The sequence below is a fragment of the Microtus oregoni genome, unplaced genomic scaffold (assembly GCF_018167655.1).
Source record: "Microtus oregoni isolate MIOR12 unplaced genomic scaffold, Mior012 000030F_ref0000283, whole genome shotgun sequence".
NCBI lineage: Eukaryota > Metazoa > Chordata > Mammalia > Rodentia > Cricetidae > Microtus > Microtus oregoni.
In genome coordinates, this window is record NW_024543089.1 from 29,295,780 (window position 1) to 29,317,881 (window position 22,102).

Below are 22,102 nucleotides of genomic sequence, written 5' to 3' on the forward strand. Positions count from 1 at the left end.
ATGGAAGGAAATAGGACCCTGCTGACTGAGTTTGTTCTCAGAGGAATAACAGATCGTCCAGAGCTGCAAGTCCCCCTGTTCCTGGTGTTCTTCTTCATCTATGTCATTACCATGGTGGGCAACCTTGGCTTAATCTTTCTCATCTGGAAGGATCCCCATCTTCACACCCCTATGTACCTTTTCCTTGGAAATTTAGCCTTTACTGATTCCTGTACTTCATCCTCTGTGACTCCAAAAATGCTTATGAAATTTTCAGATAAGAATGACATGATATCCCTGGGTGAATGTTCGGCCCAATATTACTTTTTTTGTTTCAGTGCAACCACAGAAATTTTCCTATTGGTAGCAATGGCTTATGACCGCTATGTAGCTATATGCAACCCTCTGCACTATACAGTAGTGATGTCCAAAAGACTGTGCACTGTGTTAATCAGTATGTCATATATAATTGGTTTCCTAAATCCTGCAGTTCTTATAGGACTATTATCCAGATTAACATTCTGTAGGTCTAATATTATTGATCATTTCTACTGTGAAATCTTGCCACTCTATACAATCTCTTGCACTGATCCGTCACTTAATGCATTGGTGACTTTTATTATTGCTTCTTCCATACAAATCAGCACCTCTGTGACCATTGTAGTCTCTTATGGCCGTGTCCTATTTGCTGTCCTGAACATGAAGTCTAAGAGTGGCAGAAAGAAAGCCTTCTTCACCTGCAGTGCACACCTGCTCTCTGTCTCTTTGTTCTATGGCACTCTCCTTTTTATGTATGTCAGTCCTGGGTCTGGACCAGGTAAAACCCAGGATAAAATGTATTCACTGTTCTACACAGTTGTGATTCCTCTGCTAAACCCCTTTATTTACAGTTTAAGAAACAAGGAAGTTTTAGGTGCTCTGAAAAGAATTATAAAATGATAATCATTTGCTTATTATTTCATTTTGTTGCATCACCTATCCTCTCTTTAGCAGTGAAACATAAAATTTAATTCTGTGTTTTTTACATAATAGAAGATTTACTTATTTCTCCTTAAAAGAATAAAAGGTGAAACTGAATGTCTTTCTTAGTTACATTATTATCAAATGGTTAATAAGTACTTTAGTATCTAATCCCTGTCTTTTTTTGAAACTCAACCTCTCTGTGAAAATTCCTTTATTAAATTAATTATTTACTAAATTAATAAATTTTGGTTTAATATATTTATTATAATTCTTTGAGTTTATTTTTATCAAAAAGCAATTCAGGTGCAGAAATGATTGGTTTAATACATATTATTTCCCTCCTAATTTTTACTTCAGCAATCTTCTTTTAAATAATCTGTGGTTGTATTAACAGTACAAAAGTAAATAATATGTATTTTTCAAATGACAAGGAAGAATAACACCTAAGTACTTAAATGTAGTATTTCCTGTTATTTACAAGTTATCTGATAGACAGAAATATTTATTTTACATCCATGAAATTTCTTAAAGTACTAAAAATCACAATAAACATATTTTTTTATAGAAAGTAAGAAGGTAGTTTAAAATTCTTATAATGTGTCTGTCTTTTTGCTGCCTATGTCTTTCTTTTGTTTTCGCATATTTCTGTGGCTCAGAGTCAGAGATCTGGATGCATCTTCTAGCAAAGATCTCCAAATGCATCTCATGAGCAGGTGAACTGTGATTCATGCCATTTGCCACATGAAGTCAATGGTGTCATTCTAGAATATTCTTGTCATGACAGTTTATATTTTTTCTGGGTGTTGAAACAATATAAGAAAGAGGGAAACAGGGTGAACCATGTAAGATGCAAAAACCACCATGTAGAATACATGAAAACATGACTGTAATATTTAAAGAGACGTTTGAAGGGAAAAGGAACAAGAATGCCCTTGAATGTGAAAAGGCGCAATGGCTCTCACATTGGACATTTAGTTCCCATCTGGTCTTTCTGTTTTGGAAGACTATGGAATTTTTAGGAGGTGCTGCCCTGCTGAAGGAGATGAATCAGCACAAGCAGGCCATAAATTCCTATCTCCCCATCCCCTTCTTATTTTTGTTCTGCTTCCTGAGGGTGTACACCATGTGGCCACTGCTTTAGTCTCAGTCATGGGAACTGTAGTCTCCAGGAACTGCAAACCTTAATCCACGTTTTACCTTTTACATAAAGTGGTTCTGACAGAAGACCAGCACAAGTCAGTGTGTTTGCTGTGAGTGTCTTCACCTTGTGGTTCTTAGGCCTTTCCAAGTCCTTTGGAGCAGGAGCATGGACTGACGAGTTAGAAATGTTGGGTAAGACAAACCCACAGTTGCTACAAGCAGAACTTAATAGACCACTCTAATTGGAGTTTGGGATGTCAGGAGACAGAAAAAAGATACTGGATTTTTAAGTCTGTCTCATGATGTTATAGAGTTGAGTATGGGTAACATAGAGGTCTCTCTGGGTATACTGTGGCAAAGATTCTCATGGTGCCTTGAAAAAGTAGATTTAGACTGAACTGAAAAGTACTGGCTTAATATATTCCATAGTAAAACTTTTAAGTTAGGATAAAATTATTGTGCTGCAGTTATATATCATTATTTTTATTCAGATAAATAGAACAGAATAGGGGAGAGAGAGAGAGAGAGAGAGAGAGAGAGAGAGAGAGAGAGAGTAATGAGTAATCCTGGGTAAGAAAATGTGACTATAGTAAGGAGTATGCAACTAGGAATTAACTTTTCAACAAGAAGTCATATGTATGCAGCATCTGTATTTGGTGAAGGTATTAGTTTCATTAAAGCATGAAAGTGAAACTTGATCCTCTGCACTGGGACACTAAGCAAGGTGCCTTGAGGGAAGAAAAGCCCACCAATCAAGATTCCAACTTGTTTAAATATGTTTGAAATCAGAGACCCCATGCTTATAGTGAAGAAATTGGTTTTTAATCCTAGAAAGCAGCTGCCTAGGAGGGGAGAGAGTGGGACTGGGATAAGTATGTAAAATGAATAAGATTGTTTTAAAAAATAAATGAATCTTAAAAACAAAGTAAAAGAAGTCACCTTGAGTCCATCATTAGTTAAGACTCTCCCATGAGACTTTGGACTTTTGACCAGTTTTAGGACTAGTTTAAACATTGGGGGTAAGATAGGTCTGGGCAGGTGGTGTCCCAAATAACAGACTCCCTCCTGGTGTCCTAGGAGACAGGCCTGTCCTTATGCTGACCAACTCAGCTGCCATCTAGTCCCAGATTCTGTGCTCAGGGCTGGTCAGGGGCCCATTGGTCATCGCCCAGCATGAAGCCACTGTGGCTGTAGACTAAGCTGCCTGCCCTGCTGGAAGACAGAGAGCTGTGCTATCTGCAGATTATAAACACAAAAATCGAGCCTGACAAGCCACAGGGAGGCCAACATGGAGGATGGGGAGGTATGCAGCAGACTGAGGATCCCATGGAAACTGCCTCTAGATGCTTTGTTTTGTCACAAAATCACCATGATTCTGGGCAACAAACAGAAGGTTATCTGAGATAAGTCTCAGCAATGGTCCAGTGTTCATGGTGTCAGAAACCATAAACCTCAAACCAGACTAGTGACTCTTCATGAGGGATATTTACATGTAAAGGTGTCTGGACAAAAAAAAATACTGTGTGACACACTGCAGTTTCCAATGCCAGGATGACAAATGAGTGTAAGAGCAAGAGGTAGGAACCTTCAAGGAATGGGGCTGTGGGTGAGCACTGCAGAAATGAGGAGCTGGAGCCTTTTTGACAGTGATGGGTGTGAGGGAGGGCTGCAGTGTAGAAGGAGCTGTGGGCTGCTTCCTGCCATCCAGCTCCCGGCCACCAGCTAGCTTTACCCAAAATAATTACATGGAAACTGTATTCTTTTAAACACTGCCTGGCCCGTTATCTGTAGCCTCTTATTGGCTAACTCTTACATCTTGATTAACCCATTTCTAATAATGTGTGTAGTACCATGAGGTGGTGCCTTACTGGGAAAGGTCTTAACCTGCGTCTCTCAGAGAGGAGAGCCATGACATTTGCCTGACTCTGCTTTCTTCCTCCCAGAATTTTGTTCTGTCTACTCCACCCACCTATGTTCTGACCTACCAGGCCAAGCAGTTTGCTTTATTAATTAACCAATGAAAGCAATAGATAAATAGAAGACACTCCTACATCACTGCAGTTGACTGGGAATGTGTCCTTCCTGAGTGTGGCTAACAGGGGTGTGTGCAGCCAATGGAGCTAGGATTCTGACTCATCCCCCAACACACTGTAGAGCTGCAAGACCACCCCGGTTCTAAGAATTAAAAGGATGCTCAAAATTAAGAATAGTTTATATCTGGATTGAACTTCCTTAAAAGACTTCTATGGGCTATGCTGAACCTGGAGACCACTTTGGTACCTGTGAGCCATTGCTCCAGGCTGTTTCAAAGCCAGAGGTTAATATGGTTATCCATGGTCATACAGCAACCAGGAGCCATGTGAATGTCCTTGGCCTGAGGTACTACCCAGGGCCATACAGATATCTTTGGTCTGACTTCCACCTGAGGCTAACCTGATGTCTGTGGACATGGTCTTCCAGGGGCCATGCTGATATCAGTGGTCCGTGAAGCCACCTGAGGTCATAATGATGTCCATGTCCCATCCTGCCACTCAGGGCCTTGCTGTGCCTGGCTCTGTAGTCCTACTACATCCAGGGTCCATGCTGATATCTGTGGGCTGTGTTACTACTTAAGGCTATCTTGATGTCTATGGTCTGGGCTGCAACCTGAATCTGTGTTGCTGTCCATAGGTAGAGCTGCCACTAAGGGCTGTGATAGTGTCCCTGGACTGTGCAGTGACAACAGACTATGTTGATGTTTGTGGTCTCTTTTGCCTTTGAAGACCATGCTGAGGTCAGTGACACTTGCTGATACCAAAGAATATGTGGATGTCCAGGGTACATTTTGTCACTGGAACCATGTGTAAGTCCATTCATGGTCCATGCTGCTGTCTATTGACTGTAAAGGTCAAGGAAGCTCTTTTTGCAGTGATATTAATGACTGCAGACTAACAGTTGAGAAGGAGAGCCATAGAAGGCTTTTGTGACAATCATTACCCTCAGTTTCCAAAAAAGTAATAGCCTAGAAAGAAAGTCGTTGAAGAGAACTCTTAAAGATTGTTAAAAGGATGTTTGTGAAGTATATCCCTCTACAACTGATGACTTCTGTCAGGGGTGGTGGGGAAGGACTTTGTTTTCTTTAAAAGACTGGGCACCAGGAATTGACAATGCTCCAAATTGGAATTTTTAAAAAATTTCTTTTTCTTTTTTTTCTTTGGGGGAAGGGTCTCAAGTGTGGAAAAGGCAGACCTGGAAGTGATGGAAAGTGAGGGTACTCAAGATTCATATGTGAACTTGCCTATCAATAAAAATACTGTGAAGAAAAACAAAGACAATGGGAGCATTAAACTTATACTGAATGTTCTTGCCATCAAGTGGACCATGAATATATGGGATCCTGGGCTAGAATGTTTTTATTTGATGGAAAACATTCACTGTGGGATTTTGGGTTTGAATCCTTGGTCCCAGCTGTTGCTATTTGGAAAGGTCATGGAACTTTTAGGATGTGCAGGTTTTGCTGGGAGAAGTTAGTTAATGGCAATAGGCATTTTAGACTTTCTAGCATGGCCCTACTCTCTGTTATTACTGTTTTTTAATTGAAGGTGCAATCATCCATTATTTCAATCTCATGCTACTTTGATTTTCTGGTCATGAAGGACTGTATTACCATGAAACTATGAACCCCAAACTACACTTTCTTGTCAGATAAACATTGTTTACACTGCGAAGATGTGTCTTTGTTTTACCTCAGTAGCCTAAGGCATCCTTTAATTGTTTTAATAAAGAACTGAACAGTCAATAGGAAGACAGGAGAGGATAGGCAGGACTTCTGGAGAGAGAAAGGAACTTGAAAGAAGATTCTGAGCTGGGGATTTACCAGCAAGATGCAAAGGAAGTCAGAGATATGATAGAACATAGATTAACATAACTGGTTATTTTAAGTTATAAGAGCTAGTTGGGAACTAACCTAAGCTAAGGCCAAACTTTTATGCTTAATAAGAAGTCTCTATGTCATTATTTGGGAGTTGGTTGTCCTAAGAATTCTGATTATACTTTCTCTCTGAAACTGATGGTTTAAGGGAATTTTGTTACAGCAATAGGAACATAACTAAGGTATTCTTCATGATAAAAAGAGACTCTTGTAAAAGAAAGACTCAAGTGCAATCTTGTAAAAAGTAAGTTGTGAACACTGGAGAAGATGACATAGTGTTAACCTGTAGTAATAAGGGGCGGCAGGGCTGTGTCCCCAGCACCCCAGCCACCCGCACGGCTAGCTTTACCCAAAATAACAACACACAAACTGTATTCATTTAAACACTGCTTGGCCCTTTAGCTCTAGCCCTTACAGGCTAATTCTCACATATTAATTTAGCCCATTTCTAATCATCTGTGTAGCGCCCCTAGGTGCGCTTACTGGGAAGATTCTAGCCTATGACCATCCTGGGTTGGAGCTTCATGGCGTGCGTCTCTCTGAGGCGTCTGCTCCCGAGAGGAGAGCTGTGGAGTCTGAGCTCACTTCCTCTTCCTCCCAGCGTTCTGTTCTGTTTACTCCTCCCACCTATCTTCTAACCAATAAAATGGGCCAAGGCAGTTGCTTTATTAGCCAATGACCTTCCTCTATCATTAACCTAGTCAGACTTCAAAGTTGTATTGTAGTTAGAAAGGAAATGTCTATGACCTAACATTGCAGTCTGATGCACTCAGGTGTGAAATGTAATTATCATTAAAAATGACAGAGCTGTATCTAAAATGGACTACACCTGCTGGTATTTTTTTCTTCATTTACTCCACCTAAATAAATTTCTGTTCTCCATGTCAAGTTAAAGACAGAATGAACTATGTGTAAAAGATGAATATGGTATGTACTCATAAGTGGATTCTAGCCATAAACAAAGGACATTGAGCCTATAGTTTGTGATCCTAGAGAAGCTAAATAAGGTGAACCCAAAGAAAAGCATATAGTTATCATCCTGGATATTGGAAGTAGAATACATTGCCAGGCAAAAATTGGGATCTTGGGGGTGGGGGTAAGGAGAGATGGGGAGATGGGGAGAAAAAAGTGAGTAGGGGAGGATGGGGAGACCCTGGGGGAATGGGGTGGTTTGGGATGGAGGAAGGGTGGATAGAGGAGCAGGGAAGAAGATATCTTAATTAAGGGAGCCATTTTAGGGTTGGCAAGAGACTTGACTCTAGAGGGGTTCCCAGTTATCCATGGAGATATCCCCAGCTAGTTCCTTGGGCAGCTGAGGAGAGGGAGCCTGAAATGGCCCTTTCCTATAGCCATACTGATGAATATCTTGCATATTATGATAGAAGCTTCATCTGGCGATGAATGGAGATAGAGACAGAGACACACATTGGAGCACTGGACTGAGCTCCCAAGGTCCAAATGAGGAGCTGAAGGATGAAGAACATCAGCAAGGAAGTCAGGACTGTGAGGGGTACACCCACCCACTCAGACGGTGGGGCTGATCTAATGGGAGCTCACCAAGGCCAGCTCGACTGGAACTGAAAAAGCATGGGATCAAACCAGACTCTCTGAAAGTGGTGGAAACAAGGGCTGACTGAGAAGCCGAGGACAATGCCACTGGGTTTTGATCCTACTACATGTACTGGCTTTGAGGGAGCCTAGTCTATTAAGATGTGCACCTTCCTGGACCTGGATGGATGGGGGGATGACCTTGGACTTCCCACAGGGCAGGGAACCCTGACTGCTCTTTGGACTGGAGAGGAAGGGGGAGGGACTAGGGAGAGGGGGAGGGAAATGAGAGGTGGGGAGGAGGCAGAAATTTTTAATAATAAAGAAAATAAATAAAGACACAGGCTGTGGGGACCAGAGCTGCAGCAGACTCAGGCGGGGTGAACCAGAGCGGCGGGGACTGGGGGACCGGTGTGCAACACTGAGAACAGATTGCCCCACTACAATTAAATCAAAGAGGTAGGCCTTTTGTTGGTGAGGTCCCTGGAAAATGGGGAGCCTGGTCCTGTTCCTGAAGACCCTTCTGAGGGGTGAGAGGGATCTTGGCCCTCGGCAGGAGCCAAGAAACAGAGCGAGCACATTTTGTAAGATGAGCCCCTGGCCAGCAGGGAAACCTGATCTGGTTTTCAAAGACCCAGTAGATAGCATCGATATGAGGAGATGGGCAGACACCAAGGCAAGAATTTACCCAATAATCTGAAAAACAACATGAAAACACCAGAACCCAATGATCTTACAACAGTAGGACTGGAACACCCTAACATAGAAGAAGTGGAAAAAATTGACTTTATGGAAGCAATAGAGTCCCTTAAACAACATGTAAAAAACGCCCTCATAGAAATGGATGGGAAGTATAACAAAAAGTTTAAAGAAATGAGTAAATACGTACATGATACCCTGGGAAACCAAGAAAAAACGATCAAACAGGTAATGGAAACAGTTCAAGAATTGAAAACTGAAATGGAATCAAGCAAGAAAACACAAACTGAGGACCAGCTGGATATGGAAAATCTAGGTCAACGAGCAGAGTCTACAAAAACAAGCATAATCAATAGAATACAAGAGATAGAAGAAAGAATCTCAGATTCTGAGGACACCATAGAGAAAATAAATGCACTGATCAAAGAAAACAGCAAAAAAAGACAACAAATTCTCATCACAAAACATTCAGGAAATATGGGACACAATAAAAAGACCAAACCTAAGAATAATTGGAGTAGAAGAAGGAGAAGAGTCACAGCTCAAAGGCCCAGAAAATATTTTAAACAAAATTATGGAAGAAAACTTTTCCAACATAAAGAAAGATATTCCTTTGAATATTCAAGAAGCATACAGAACACCAAACAGACTGGATCAAAGAAAAACATCGCCTTGCCATATCATAATCAAAACACAAAATATACAGTTTAAAGAAAGAATATTAAGAGCTGCAAAAGAAAAAGGCCAAGTACCTTATGAAGGTAAACCAATCAGACTTACACCTGACTTTTCTATGGAAACCATGAAAGCCAGAAGGTCCTGGATAGAGGTACTTCAGAAACTAAGAGACCATGTATGCAAACCCAAACTACTATACCCAGCGAAGCTATTGTTCACTATCAATGGAGAAAACAAGACATTCCAGGATAAGAACAAATTTAAATAATACGTAGCCACAAATCCTATCCTACAGAAAGTAATAGAAGGAAAATCGCTACACAAGGAATCCAACATTGCCAACAATGCCTACAATAATTCAGGCATCTAGTGACCCTTCACCAGCACAACTCAAAGAAGTGAGACACACAAACTCTACTACCAAAAGCAATAAGAATAACCGGAGTAGACAACCACTGGTCATTAATATCACTTAATATTAATGGTCTCAATTCACCTATAAAAAGGCACAGATTAAGAGATTGGATACGAAAACAGGACCCAACATTCTGCTGTTTGCAAGAAACACATTTCAACCACAAAGACAGGCATCTACTCAGAGTAAAGGGTTGGGAAAAGGTCTTTCAAGCAAATGGTCCTAAGAAAAAAGCAGGTGTGGGCATACTAATTTCTAACAAAACTGATTTCAATCTAAAATCAATCAGAAGAGATCGAGATGGACACTTTATACTCATAACAGGAACAATTCATCAGAATGAAGTCTCAATCCTGAATATCTATGCTCCTAATATAAAAGCACCCACTTATGTAAAAGAAATATTACTAGAACTCAAGGCAGATATCAAACCACACACACTAGTAGCAGGAGACTTCAACACACCTCTCTCTCCAATGGGCAGGTCAATCAGACAGAAACCTAATAGAGAATTAAGAGAATTATTGGAGGTAATGAAGCAAATGGACTTAACAGACATCTATAGAACACTCCACCCAAATAGGAAAGAATATACCTTCTTCTCTGCAGCTCATGCAACCTTCTCAAAAATTGACCACATACTCGGAAACAAAGGAAACCTCCACAGATAACAAAAAAATAATAGTGTCCACATGTGTCTTATCAGATCACCACGGATTAAAGTTAGAAGGCAACAACAGTGCCACCCCCACAAAGCCGACAAACTCATGGAAACTGAACAGTCAAGTACTGAACCACACCTGAGTCAAGGATGAAATTAAGAAAGAAATTAAAGTCTTCCATGAATTTAATGAGAATAAAGAGACAACATACTCAAACCTATGGGACACGATGAAAGCAGTGCTAAGAGGAAAGTTCATAGCACTAAGTGCCCACTTAAAGAAAACGGAGAAAGCATACATTGGGGACTTAACAGCACACCTGAAAGCTTTAGAAAAAAAGGAAGCAAACGCTCCCAGGAGGAGTAGAAGACTGGAAATAATCAAACTGAGGGAGGAAATCAACAAATAGAAACACAGAAAACAGTCCAAAGAATCAATGAAACAAAAAGTTGGTTCTTGGAGAAAATCAACAAGATGGACAAACACCTATCTAAACTAATTAAACAACAGAGAGAGAACAAGCAAATAAATAAGATCAGAAATGTAAAGGGGGACATGACCACAGACACAGAGGAAATTCAGAGAATCATTAGATCTTACTACAAAAGCCTGTATGCCACAAAACTGGAAAATGCAAATGAAATGGATACTTTTTTAGATAAGTACCATATACCAATGCTAAACCAAGACCAGGTGAACGATCGAAATAGACCTGTTAGTCACGAAGAACTAGAAAGTGTTATCAAAAATCTCCCTTCCAAAAAAAGCCCAGGACCAGATGGTTTCAATGCAGAATCTACCAGAACTTCCAAGAAGAGCTAATACCTATACACCTTAATGTATTTCACAATATAGAAACAGAAGAGTCATTGCCAAATTCCTTTTATGAAGCTACAGTTACCCTGATACCAAAACCACACAAAGACCCAACCAAGAAAGAGAATTACAGGCCTATCTCATTCATTAATATCGACGCAAAAATCCTCAATAAAATACTGGCAAACTGAATCCAAGAACACATTAGAAAAATTATCCATTATGATCAAGTAGGCTTCATCCCAGAGATGCAGGGCTGGTTCAACATACGAAAATCTATCAATGTTTTCCACCATATAATTAAACTGAAAGAAAAAAATCCATATGATAATTTCATTAGATGCTGAAAAAACATTCGACAAAATTAAACATCCTTTTATGATAAAGGTCTTGGAGAGATTAGGGATGCAAGGGTCATACATAAATATAATTAAAGCTATTTACAGCAAGCCGACAGCTAACATTAAATTCAACGGAAAAAACTCAAAGCCATTGCACTAAAATCAGGAACACTACAAGGATGTCCACTCTCTCCATACCTCTTCAATATAGTGCTTGAAGTTCTAGCAATAGCAATAAGACAACATAAGGGGATCAAGGGGATTAGTATTGGAAAGGAAGAAGTTAAGCTTTCATTATTTGCAGATGATATGATAGTATACATAAGTGATCCCAAAAACTCCATCAAAGAAATCCTACAGCTGATAAACACCTTTAGTAATGTGGCAGAATACAAGATCAACTCCAAAAAATCAGATGCCTTCCTATACACTAAGGATAAGGAAACAGAGAGGGAAATCAGAGAAGCATCACCTTTCATGATAGCCACAAATAGCATAAAATATCTTGGGGTAACTCTGACCAAGGAAGTGAAAGATCTATTTAAAAAGAACTTTAAGTCTTTGAAAAAAGAAATTGAAGAGGACACCAGAAAATGGTAGGATCTCTTTCGCTCTTGGATTGGAGGGATCAACATAGTAAAAATGGCAATTCTACCTAAAATAATCTATAGATTCAATGCACTCTCCTTCAAAATCCCATCAAAATTCTTCACAGACCTGGAGAAGACAATAATCAACTTTATATGGAAAAACAGACAACCCAGGATAGCCAAAACAATCTTATACAACAAAGGATTGTCTGGGGGCATTACCATCCCTGACTTCAAACTCTATTACAGAGCTACAGTATTGAAAACAGCTTGGTATTGGCATAAAAACAGAGAAGTCGATGAATGGAATCGAATAGAAGACCCTGACTTTTACCCACAAACCTATAAACACCTGATTTTCGATAAAGGAGCTAAAAGCATACAATGGAAAAAAGAGAGATTCTTCAACAAATTGCGCTGGCAAAACTGGATGTCAATCTGTAGAAGAATGAAAATAGATCCATATCTATCACCATGCACAAAACTCAAGTCCCAATGGATTAAAGACCTCAATATCAGTCCAAACACACTGAACCTGATAGAAGAGAAAGTGGGAAGTACTCTACAACACATGGGCACAGGAGACCACTTCCTACATATAACCCACGCATCACAAACATTAAGGGCCTCATTGAATAAATGGGACCTCCTGAGACTGTGAAGCTTCTGTAAAGCAAAGGACACTGTCACTAAGACAAAAAGGCAACCCACTGACTGAGAGTAGATCTTCACCAACCCCGCAACTGACAAAGGTCTATCTCCAAAATATATAAAGAACTCAAGAAACTAGACTGTAAAAGGCTAATCAACCAATTATAAAATGGGGCACTGAGCTGAACAGAGAATTCTCAACAGAAGAAGTTCAAATGGCCAAAGGACACTTAAAGTCATACTCAACTTCCTCAGTGATCAGGGAAATGCAAATCAAGACAACTTTAAGATACCATCTTACACCTGTCAGAATGGCTAAAATCAAAAACACCAATGATAGCCTTTGCTAGAGAGGTTGTGGAGAAAGGGGTACACTCATCCATTGCTGATGGGAATGCAAACTTGTGCAACCACTTTGGAAAGCAGTGTGGTGGTTTCTCAGGAAATTTGGGATCAACCTACCCCTGGACCCAGCAATATCACTCTTGGGAATATACCCAAGAGATGCCCTATCATACAACAAAATTATACGCTCAACTATGATCATAGCAGCATTGTTTGTAATAGCCAGAACCTGGAAACAACCTAGATACCCTTCAATGGAAGAATGGATGAAGAAAATATGGAATATATACATATTAGAATACTACTCAGCAGTAAAAAACAAGGACTTCTTGAATTTTGCATACAAATGGATGGAAATAAAAAACACTATCCTGAGTGAAGTAAGTCAGACCCAAAAAGGGGGACATGGGATGTAGAGAGTTGCGTGGAGCCACGCCTAAAAGATGGTGCTGGCTTCTGCCCTCCACGATCCCGAAAGTGCATGCTCTCTGATAAACAATTCCTTATGCGTGGACCAATGGACGGTGCCCACGTGGCAATCCAGGGTTGGTAGCCCAGGCCTATTTAAGGGCTGGGACAAGCTTTCCTGGGGAGAGAAGAGAGAGAGTAAATTGTAAAAAAGTTTCTGAATAAAACTGCTTGCAAGAAGAGTTCCGGTGTCGCATCATCCTTGCTGGTCGAGGAGGTCCCGACAATGGGATGTACTCACTCATAATTGGTTTCTATCCATAAGTAAAGGACATTGAGCCTATAATTAGTGATCCTAGAGAAGCTAAATAAGAAGGAGAACTCAAAGAAAAACATATAGGTATCCTCCTGAATATTAACCTTCATCAGGTGAGGAAAGGAGACAGAGACAGAGACCCACATTGGAGCACAGGACAGAAATCTCAAGGTCCAAATCAGGAGCAGAAGGAGAGAGAGCACAAACAAGGAACTCAGGACCGCGAGGGGTGCACCCACACACTGAGACAATGGGGATGTTCTATTGGGAACTCACCAAGGCCAGCTGGCCTGTGTCTGAAAAAGCCTGGGATAAAACCGGACTCGCTGAACATAGTGGACAATGAGGACTACTGAGAACTCATGAACAATGGCAATGGGTTTCTGATCCTACTGCACAACTGGCTTTGTGGGAGCCTAGGCAGTTTGGATGCTCACCTTACTAGACCTGGATGGAGGTGGGTGGTCCTTGGACTTCCCACAGGTCAGGGAACCCTGATTGCTCTTTGGGCTGACGAGGGAGGGGGACTTGATTGGGGGAGGGGGAGAGAAATGAGAGGCGGTGGCGGGGAAGAGACAGAAATTTTTAATAAATAAATAAATAAAAAGAAAATAAATAAAAGAGAAAAATGTTTAGGGGTAGTCATATAACATTTTTTGAGAGTATAATTTAGTTACATTTTTCTCTTTCCCTTCCTCCCTCCAAACCCTATCAAATACTCTTCCTTACTCTCCTTACCTCTTTATTAAGAAAATACTTGTACCTTAACATCATTTTGGGTTTTTTTGGTATATATATATATATATATATATATATATATATATATATATATATTTTATACATAAAAAGAAAGACATGAATGGGAAGAAGAAGCAAGATATATGCACAAAAATGCTATCACCATTGACCAGCAATCAGTGTGATTAATGAAATTGTTTTCTTTATGTTTTATGTATTTTCATTGCTTTAAGCATTTTTCTGATATTTGATTACAGTGAGTCACATTAAAATTTGTTGATCTTGAATGTGAGAAATGCATGTATATTGGAAACATCATATAGTTCAATAAAACTTATTCTCGGGGAAAATGATGAAAAGCAATCTATTTTACCATTGATTAAATCTGAATTAGTAGGGGAACAGGGAGGATAACTTGAGGGAACAGGATATGCGAGATGGAAGGAGGTCAGAGATGAGAGCAAGGAAAGAGATATTTTGAATAAAGGAATCATTATGGGGCTGTCAGGAAACCTGGGTTTAGAAAAATTCCTAGGAATCCACAAGGACCTCAGAAAAGACTTTAAGCAACAGAGGAGAGCATGCCCAAACTGGCCTTACCCTGTAGTCAGACTGATGAATATCTTAAATATCACCATAGAACCTTCATCCAGCAACTGATGGACACAGAGGCAGAGACATTGGAGCACTGGACTGAGCTTCCAAAATCCAGATGAAGAGTGAGAAATGTGAGAATATGAGGAAAGAGGTCAAGACCATGATGGGTACACTGAAACAGTGTACCTGAACTAATGGGAGCTCACCAGCTCCAGCTGGACTGGGAAGGAAACAGAACAAGTTCAAACTATTCCCTCTGAATGTGGGTGACAGTTGTATGGCTGGGGCAGACTGTGGGGCCATTGGCAGTGGCAACAGGATTTAACCCTACTGCTTGTATTTACTTTTTTAGAACTCATTCTCTTTGGATGAATACCTTGCTCAGCCTATATATAGTAAGAAGGGCTTGGGCCTTCCCCAAAGCAATGTGCCTTACCCTCTCTGAGGAGTGAATGGGGGGTAGAGTGTGGATGCTTAGGTGGAGGGAAGGGTAAGAGGGAAGAAAATGGGAACGGGAGTTGGTATGTAAAATGAAAAAAGATTATTTGTTTTCTTTTTTAAAAAGTAAATTCTTGTTTAAAATAAAAACACTACGGGAACATTTGATAATTTCTAAAAAGGTTAATTAGTATTCATACTAAAATATATGTATTTATAAAATGTTTTTCTATGTGTTACAATATAATACAGATGGTGAGTCGATTTCATCCAAAATATCTAAAGAATGTCAGTGGAGTAAATACTTTTATTTATAGCTGACCTTCAATATTTGGGATTAGAAAGCTAGCAAGCCTATTTAAGTCCAGCTATAATAAGTTAGTTATGAATAATTAGCTGAGTAATAAACAATAACAAGCAGATTGACTTAATCCTGCAGGGAATTTTTGGTAGCACTGAGGGAGTTTTAGTTTTGAATTTAAAATAGTATTGAAGATGATAAGAAATAAATATCCCCTACAAACTGCTTTTGTTAAAGGAAACTGACCCAAGAAGGACAATTGCCACTGACATTCTTGCTGCTGAAGCTAGAGTATTTTCATGGAGATATAAGCTTCATGTCATCTATGCTTGCAACTGTTTTATAGGAGTCTGGTGAGTAAAATATTATTGCCATTTTAGTAGTTCAACCCCTTCATTAGAAAACGTTTATCATAATGTATGAATATCTGCATAGAAATAATAACGTGGACACATCTTTTAAGTAAATTTTCTAACAAAAGTGACAAACAATAGACCTAAGAATCTAAATGAGATATTTTGCTACCTGGTTCACTTTCTCTAAGTCCCTGCTGACACCCAGCTATGTGCTTATACACCAAAAATTTGTGCTTAGTCGTGTGACTTTGTAAGAGTTCATGTGGTCAACTATTATATTTTTGTTCTTAATAAGTAAAATTACCTTTTCTGATTTTTACTTTGGAGGTTGCCATAGTCAAGATGAATTCTGGTTCATGGAACCAGAAGGCTTGTGACTTCTTAAGGTGCCCATGCCTCTTTCCTCACCTGTTGATGGATTTCTTGGGATCCTGTGAATATGAAGAAAAGAAGATTCCCTGCAGCAGCAGCATCTGTTTCATGCTAAATTTTTAGAAAATATAAAACAAGCGTTATCTTATACTCTTTTTGAGATGACAGTGAAACATTTAATAATTTGACAAACATTAAATTTCTCTGCTATTGTGTTTCAGCATCCAACAAAACTCAAAGCAAATGTTCTCTTTTCTATACCCAGTAAAGATAGAGGTGAACTATTTTCACAGAACAGTTTTTCTTTCTAGTTGAAATAATGAAATTAAAATTACCCCGTGAACCTCTGTACACCACTTCCATTCTTCTACATGTTTTCTTGTCTTAAGATTATTTCTTGCTCATTCTTTTAAAAAGAACTCTACACCCTTTAAAAACACAAAACAATTTTTTTGAGAACAATAGTTTCTTCAAAGCACTGATGAGGACATGGAACTCTAGGCTAACTCTATAAAAAATATTGAAGGCTAAGCTCAAAATCAAATGCAAAGTGTATGCTGGTAAGAAAACCACTTGGCTGGTCTTGTCTTAATACTATGGCTTTCCTTATTCATTGGATGTTTAGCCACCAAAATCTGATATTTATAAGTGACAAGATTCAATTTTAGAACAATAATACAGTGCTGCAAATACACAAACCACGTTATGCCCAGAACTGTGCATATTATCACACAGGAACAAAGCAATGTGGACCCAACTTGAATGCTCACCCTGCTGTATTCTAGGTTCTAACCCCTCTACTCTGACTAATTACACTCCTGGGTACATGCATTTCAGTGAAATTTTTTGCCTTGCATGTTATTTTTGTGGTCATTATAAATTAGGTAGCTTAATGTTTTACCTACTTAATCCTTTTAATAGAAAGTTTTGAATATCTTGGGATAGAATGCACATATTGGAGACATTGGTCATTCATTCTATTGTGATGTGTTTTATAATGTTAAATAGCATTTTTAACTTCACAATAACCCTCAAGGGAATTAAAGGCTCAAGAAACACCATGACATTGTTTAAATCTCTTTAAAATCGTAGACAACAGAAATATTAAAAGACATTCTTAATTTTTTTTTCGAGACAAGGTTTCTCCGTAGCTTTTGGTTCCTGTCCTGGCACTAGCTCCTGTAAACCAGGCTGGCCTCGAATTCACAGAGATCTGCCTGCCTCTGCCTCCCGAGTGCTGGGATTAAAGGCATGCTCCACCACCACCCGGCCGACATTCTTAATTCTTTTTTTTTATAAATTTATTTATTTATTAACGATTTCTGCCTCTTCCCCGCCACCCAATTCCCTCCCCCTCCCCCATTCAAGTCCCCCTCCCTCGTCAGCCCAAAGAGCAATCAGGGTTCCCTGACCTGTGGGAAGTCCAAGGACCACCCACCTCCATCCAGGTCTAGTAAGGTGAGCATCCAAACTGCCTAGGCTCCCACAAAGCCAGTTGTGCAGTAGGATCAGAAACCCATTGCCATTGTTCTTGAGTTCTCAGTAGTCCTCATTGTCCGCTATGTTCAGCGAGTCCAGTTTTATCCCAGGCTTTTTCAGACCCAGGCCAGCTGGCCTTGGTGAGTTCCCAATAGAACATCCCCATTGTCTCAGTGTGTGGGTGCACCCTTTGCGGTCCTGAGTTCCTTGTTTGTGCTCTCTCTCCTTCTGCTCCTGATTTGGACCTTGAGATTTCTGTCCTGTGCTCCAATGTGGGTCTCTGTCTCTGTCTCCTTTCCTCGCCTGATGAAGGTTAATATTCAGGAGGATGCCTATATGTTTTTCTTTGAGTTCTCCTTCTTATTTAGCTTCTCTAGGATCACTAATTATAGGCTCAATGTCCTTTGTTTATGGCTAGAAACCAAATATGAGTGAGTACATGCCATGCTCCTCTTTTGGGGTCTGGCTTACCTCACTCAGGATAGTGTTTTCTATTTCCATCCATTTGCATGCAAAATTCAAGAAGTCCTTGTTTTTTACTGCAGAGTAGTACCCTAATATGTATATATTCCATACTTTCTTCATCCAGTCTTCCATTGAAGGGAATCTAGGTTGTTTCCAGGTTCTGGCTATTACAAACAATGCTGCTATGAACATAATAGAGCATATACTTTTGTTGTATGATAAGGCCTCTCTTGGGTATATTCCCAAGAGTGGTATTGCTGGGTCCAGGGGTATGTTGATCCCAAATTTCCTGAGAAACCACCACACTGCTTTCCAAAGTGGTTGCACAAGTTTGCATTCCCATCAGCAATGGATGAGTGTACCCCTTTCTCCACAACCTCTCTAGCAAAGGCTATCATTGGTGTTTTTGATTTTAGCCATTCTGACAGGTGTAAGATGGTATCTTAAAGTTGTCTTGATTTGCATTTCCCTGATCGCTGAGGAAGTTGAACATGACCTTAAGTGTCTCTTGGCCATTTGAACTTCTTCTGTTGAGAATTCACACTGTTGCTAAGACACAAAAGCAACCCAATGACTGGGAGAAGATCTTCACCAACCCCGCAACTGACAAAGGTCTGATCTCCAAAATATATAAAGATCTCAAGAAACTAGACCGTAAAATGCTAATCAACCCAATTATAAAATGGGGCACTGAGCTGGACATTCTTAATTCTTAAAGACAGTTTTCCAAACAGGCATGTTTAAATTTTATTTCTTAGCTCTTTCATCAATACGTAAAAAAGTGTGTACACATGTGTATATGTGTTTTATCTTAAAATAAAAGTACTTATAACATTATGGACTAATATATGATTAAAAGTTCTTTGTTGCACACTAAAAATCATAACATTTTAATTTAGGTGTCTTTAATCCTATCCTGTGAAGAAGTGAATTAATGCTTCTTTTCATGTACTCTTCTGAAAACAAAACATAAAAAGTTATGTTCATAATCCATTGTTGCTTTATAGATGTATAATCAAGCAGCAAATATTAACAGGATAGAAGAAGCAAAAATATTTTAAATTACTGTAGTATATTACCTGACCTGTTTATGTCTTAGAAGTATGAAAACACAAATATCAGTAATAAGAAAAGCAAAGTCCCTTTGCCTCTCATGTAACTACATTTGAAAGATACATATGAAAAGAAAATAGGATGAAGCATTTGGAAAGGCAAAGAAACATCAGAAGAGGGAGAGAAACATGAAAAAGTTAGCTTTTCAAAATCTACTGTAAATGTGAATGTTAATGTCATTATTGAAATATTGAAAAAGAAGACATTTCAACTAGAGATTGTTTTTAAAATATTTTAGAACAAAGTATGTTTTCTATGTTTAATCATTCTAAATTTTGTATAGAATTTTCATATTATAAATGTAATTAAATTAAACAATCTAGAAACATATTAAGTTAAACATAATTTTTAGTTATTATGTCAATGTATATAAGGCCAAGTGAATCAATATTTATAGCTTTTTCAGTTACTTTTTATATAACTGCATGATATAATCTAGGATTGGAGAGATGACTCAGCTGTTAAGAATACTGGTTCCTCTTTCATAGGACCTGTTTCAATTTCAAGCATCCACATGACAGCTCACAATGGTCTGTAACTCTGGTTTTAGGTTACTGGACATTCTCACACAAACATTCAGTGCAGACAAAACACCAATGCACTTAAATTTAAAAGAGTACTCATCAAAATTGTTTAAAAAATATTTCCTATTTCAGGAGAGCTACAGAAGCAGACATAGTCCACTTTGTTCATATTTACTAAGGAGCATCTGACATGTGGGAATGTGGACTACAATATGACCCTATGCTCTTTGACAGTTGGTCATATTTTCTTTGTCTCATCTCTCTTTACAGTGAGCATCCTGAGCCGGTATGATGGAAGTGAACAGGACCCTGCTGACTGAGTTTGTCTTTAGAGGAATAACAGATCGTCCAGAGCTGCAAGTCCCTCTATTCCTGGTGTTCTTCTTCATCTATGTCATCACCATGGTGGGCAACCTTGGCTTAATCTTTCTCATCTGGAAAGACCCACATCTTCACACTCCCATGTACTTTTTCCTTGGAAACTTAGCCTTTGCAGATGCCTGCACTTCATCCTCTGTGACTCCAAAGATGCTTATGAAATTTTCAAATAGGAATGACATGATATCCCTGGGTGAGTGTTTTGCCCAATTTTACTTCTTTTGTTTCAGTGCAACCACAGAAATTTTCCTATTGGTTGCAATGGCCTATGACCGCTATGTGGCCATATGCAACCCTCTGCACTATACAGTAGTGATGTCCAAAAGACTGTGCACTGTGTTAATCAGTATGTCATATATAATTGGTTTCCTAAATCCTATAGTTCATGTGGGTTTGTTATTCAGATTAACATTCTGTAGGTCTAATATTATTGACCATTTCTACTGTGAAATCATGCCAATCTACACAATTTCTTGTACTGATCCATCTCTTAATGCATTGGTGGCTTTTGTTTTTGCTTCTTCCATACAAATCAGCACCTCTGTGACCATTGTAGTCTCCTATGCCCGTGTCCTATTTGCTGTCCTGAACATAAAGTCTAAGAGTGGCAGAAAGAAAGCCTTCTTCACCTGCAGTGCACACCTGCTCTCTGTCTCTTTGTTCTATGGCACTCTCCTCTTCATGTATGTCAGTCCTGGGTCTGGACCAGGTAAAACCCAGGATAAAATGTATTCACTGTTCTACACAGTTGTGATTCCTCTGCTAAACCCCTTTATATACAGTTTAAGAAACAAGGAAGTTTTAGGTGCTCTCAAAAGAGTCATGAAATGATCACTATCTTCTGAAATTTTCATGGTTTTAAGTATGTTTTTCTTCTCTTCTGTGGTATTTCATACTATTTGATAGTGTGTTTTGAATATAATAGAATATTCCCTATGACTATACTATACATACATGTCTAATTATGCAATTATGATTAAAATATTAAGTGAATGTTTTAAGAGATATTCCTGGTCATTTGTTGTTTTATGTGTGTACTCCCTATTGTTCTAATCCATAGAAATCTTGTCTCTGATTTTTGCCTGCTTTTGAAACTCCTTTCCTCATATTGGGTTGTCTTTCCCAGAATAAATATGTAGTTCTCAGCCTTGTCTTACTATATTTTGTTTTGTCGTGTTTTATTTTTTTGCTTATTTTCTCTTTTCTGAAAGAAAACTGAGGTAGAATGAATTTTAGAGAGAGAGGAGGTGGGGGAAGTTGGGAGGGGGAGGGGAGGGAAAACTGTATTTAGAATGTGTTGTATGAAAGATTTTTCATAATAGTAATAATAATGATAATAAAAGAAATAAAAAAGTAAGAAGGAATCTCTTATTTTTCAGTTACATACATTCTTAAATTCTTGATTTTATAGTATTTAAAATATTCTTAAATCCCTTATTTATATAAAACACACACACAGAGGTAGAGAGAGAGAGAGAAAGAGAGAGAGATTGAGTGGAAGACATCTGGCATGACTGTCTTACTGTCCCCAAGAGCCAGAGAGAGGTTCTGAATGGAGCTTGAGTTCTAGGCAGCTAAGGATGGTTGAGTGAGGGTCTTAGAATAATTCTCTGATTTTCTGGAAAAGCAACACATACTTTGATAGCTGAGTCATTGTCCCACCCCTACTTCAATTTTAATCCATACTCACTACATATTTTTTTGGAGACTGATAAGCTTTTCCCCACAGTTTTCATATATTTTAGAACTCTGTTCACTTTTTAACTGAATATATGTGTGATTCCTTTGATTACACACATACTTTTCTTCATTCTTAAGGAAGTGTCATAAAAAATCTTTTGTTTAAAATATGTGTAATTATGCCAAATTTAAAAAAATGA

General features: G+C 38.9%; 2 protein-coding genes across 2 annotated transcripts; both read left to right on the forward strand.

The window, feature by feature from the left end:
- On the forward strand, nucleotides 1–918 carry LOC121465378 (olfactory receptor 5AC2-like). The gene has a single exon (XM_041678616.1). The coding sequence runs from the start codon at nucleotides 1–3 to the stop codon at nucleotides 916–918; it is 918 nt and encodes a 305-aa protein (XP_041534550.1).
- A 19,214-nt stretch (nucleotides 919–20,132) lies between these two features.
- On the forward strand, nucleotides 20,133–21,053 carry LOC121465359 (olfactory receptor 5AC1-like). The gene has a single exon (XM_041678596.1). It carries the CDS (start codon nucleotides 20,133–20,135, stop codon nucleotides 21,051–21,053), a length of 921 nt encoding a protein of 306 aa, XP_041534530.1.
- Nucleotides 21,054–22,102: the final 1,049 nt, after the last annotated feature.

Coding starts and splice junctions, on each gene's coding strand:
- LOC121465359 (XM_041678596.1), top strand. CDS start 20,133: ATGATGGAAGTGAACAGGACCCTGCTGACTGAGTTTGTCTTTAGAGGA.
- LOC121465378 (XM_041678616.1), top strand. CDS start 1: ATGGAAGGAAATAGGACCCTGCTGACTGAGTTTGTTCTCAGAGGAATA.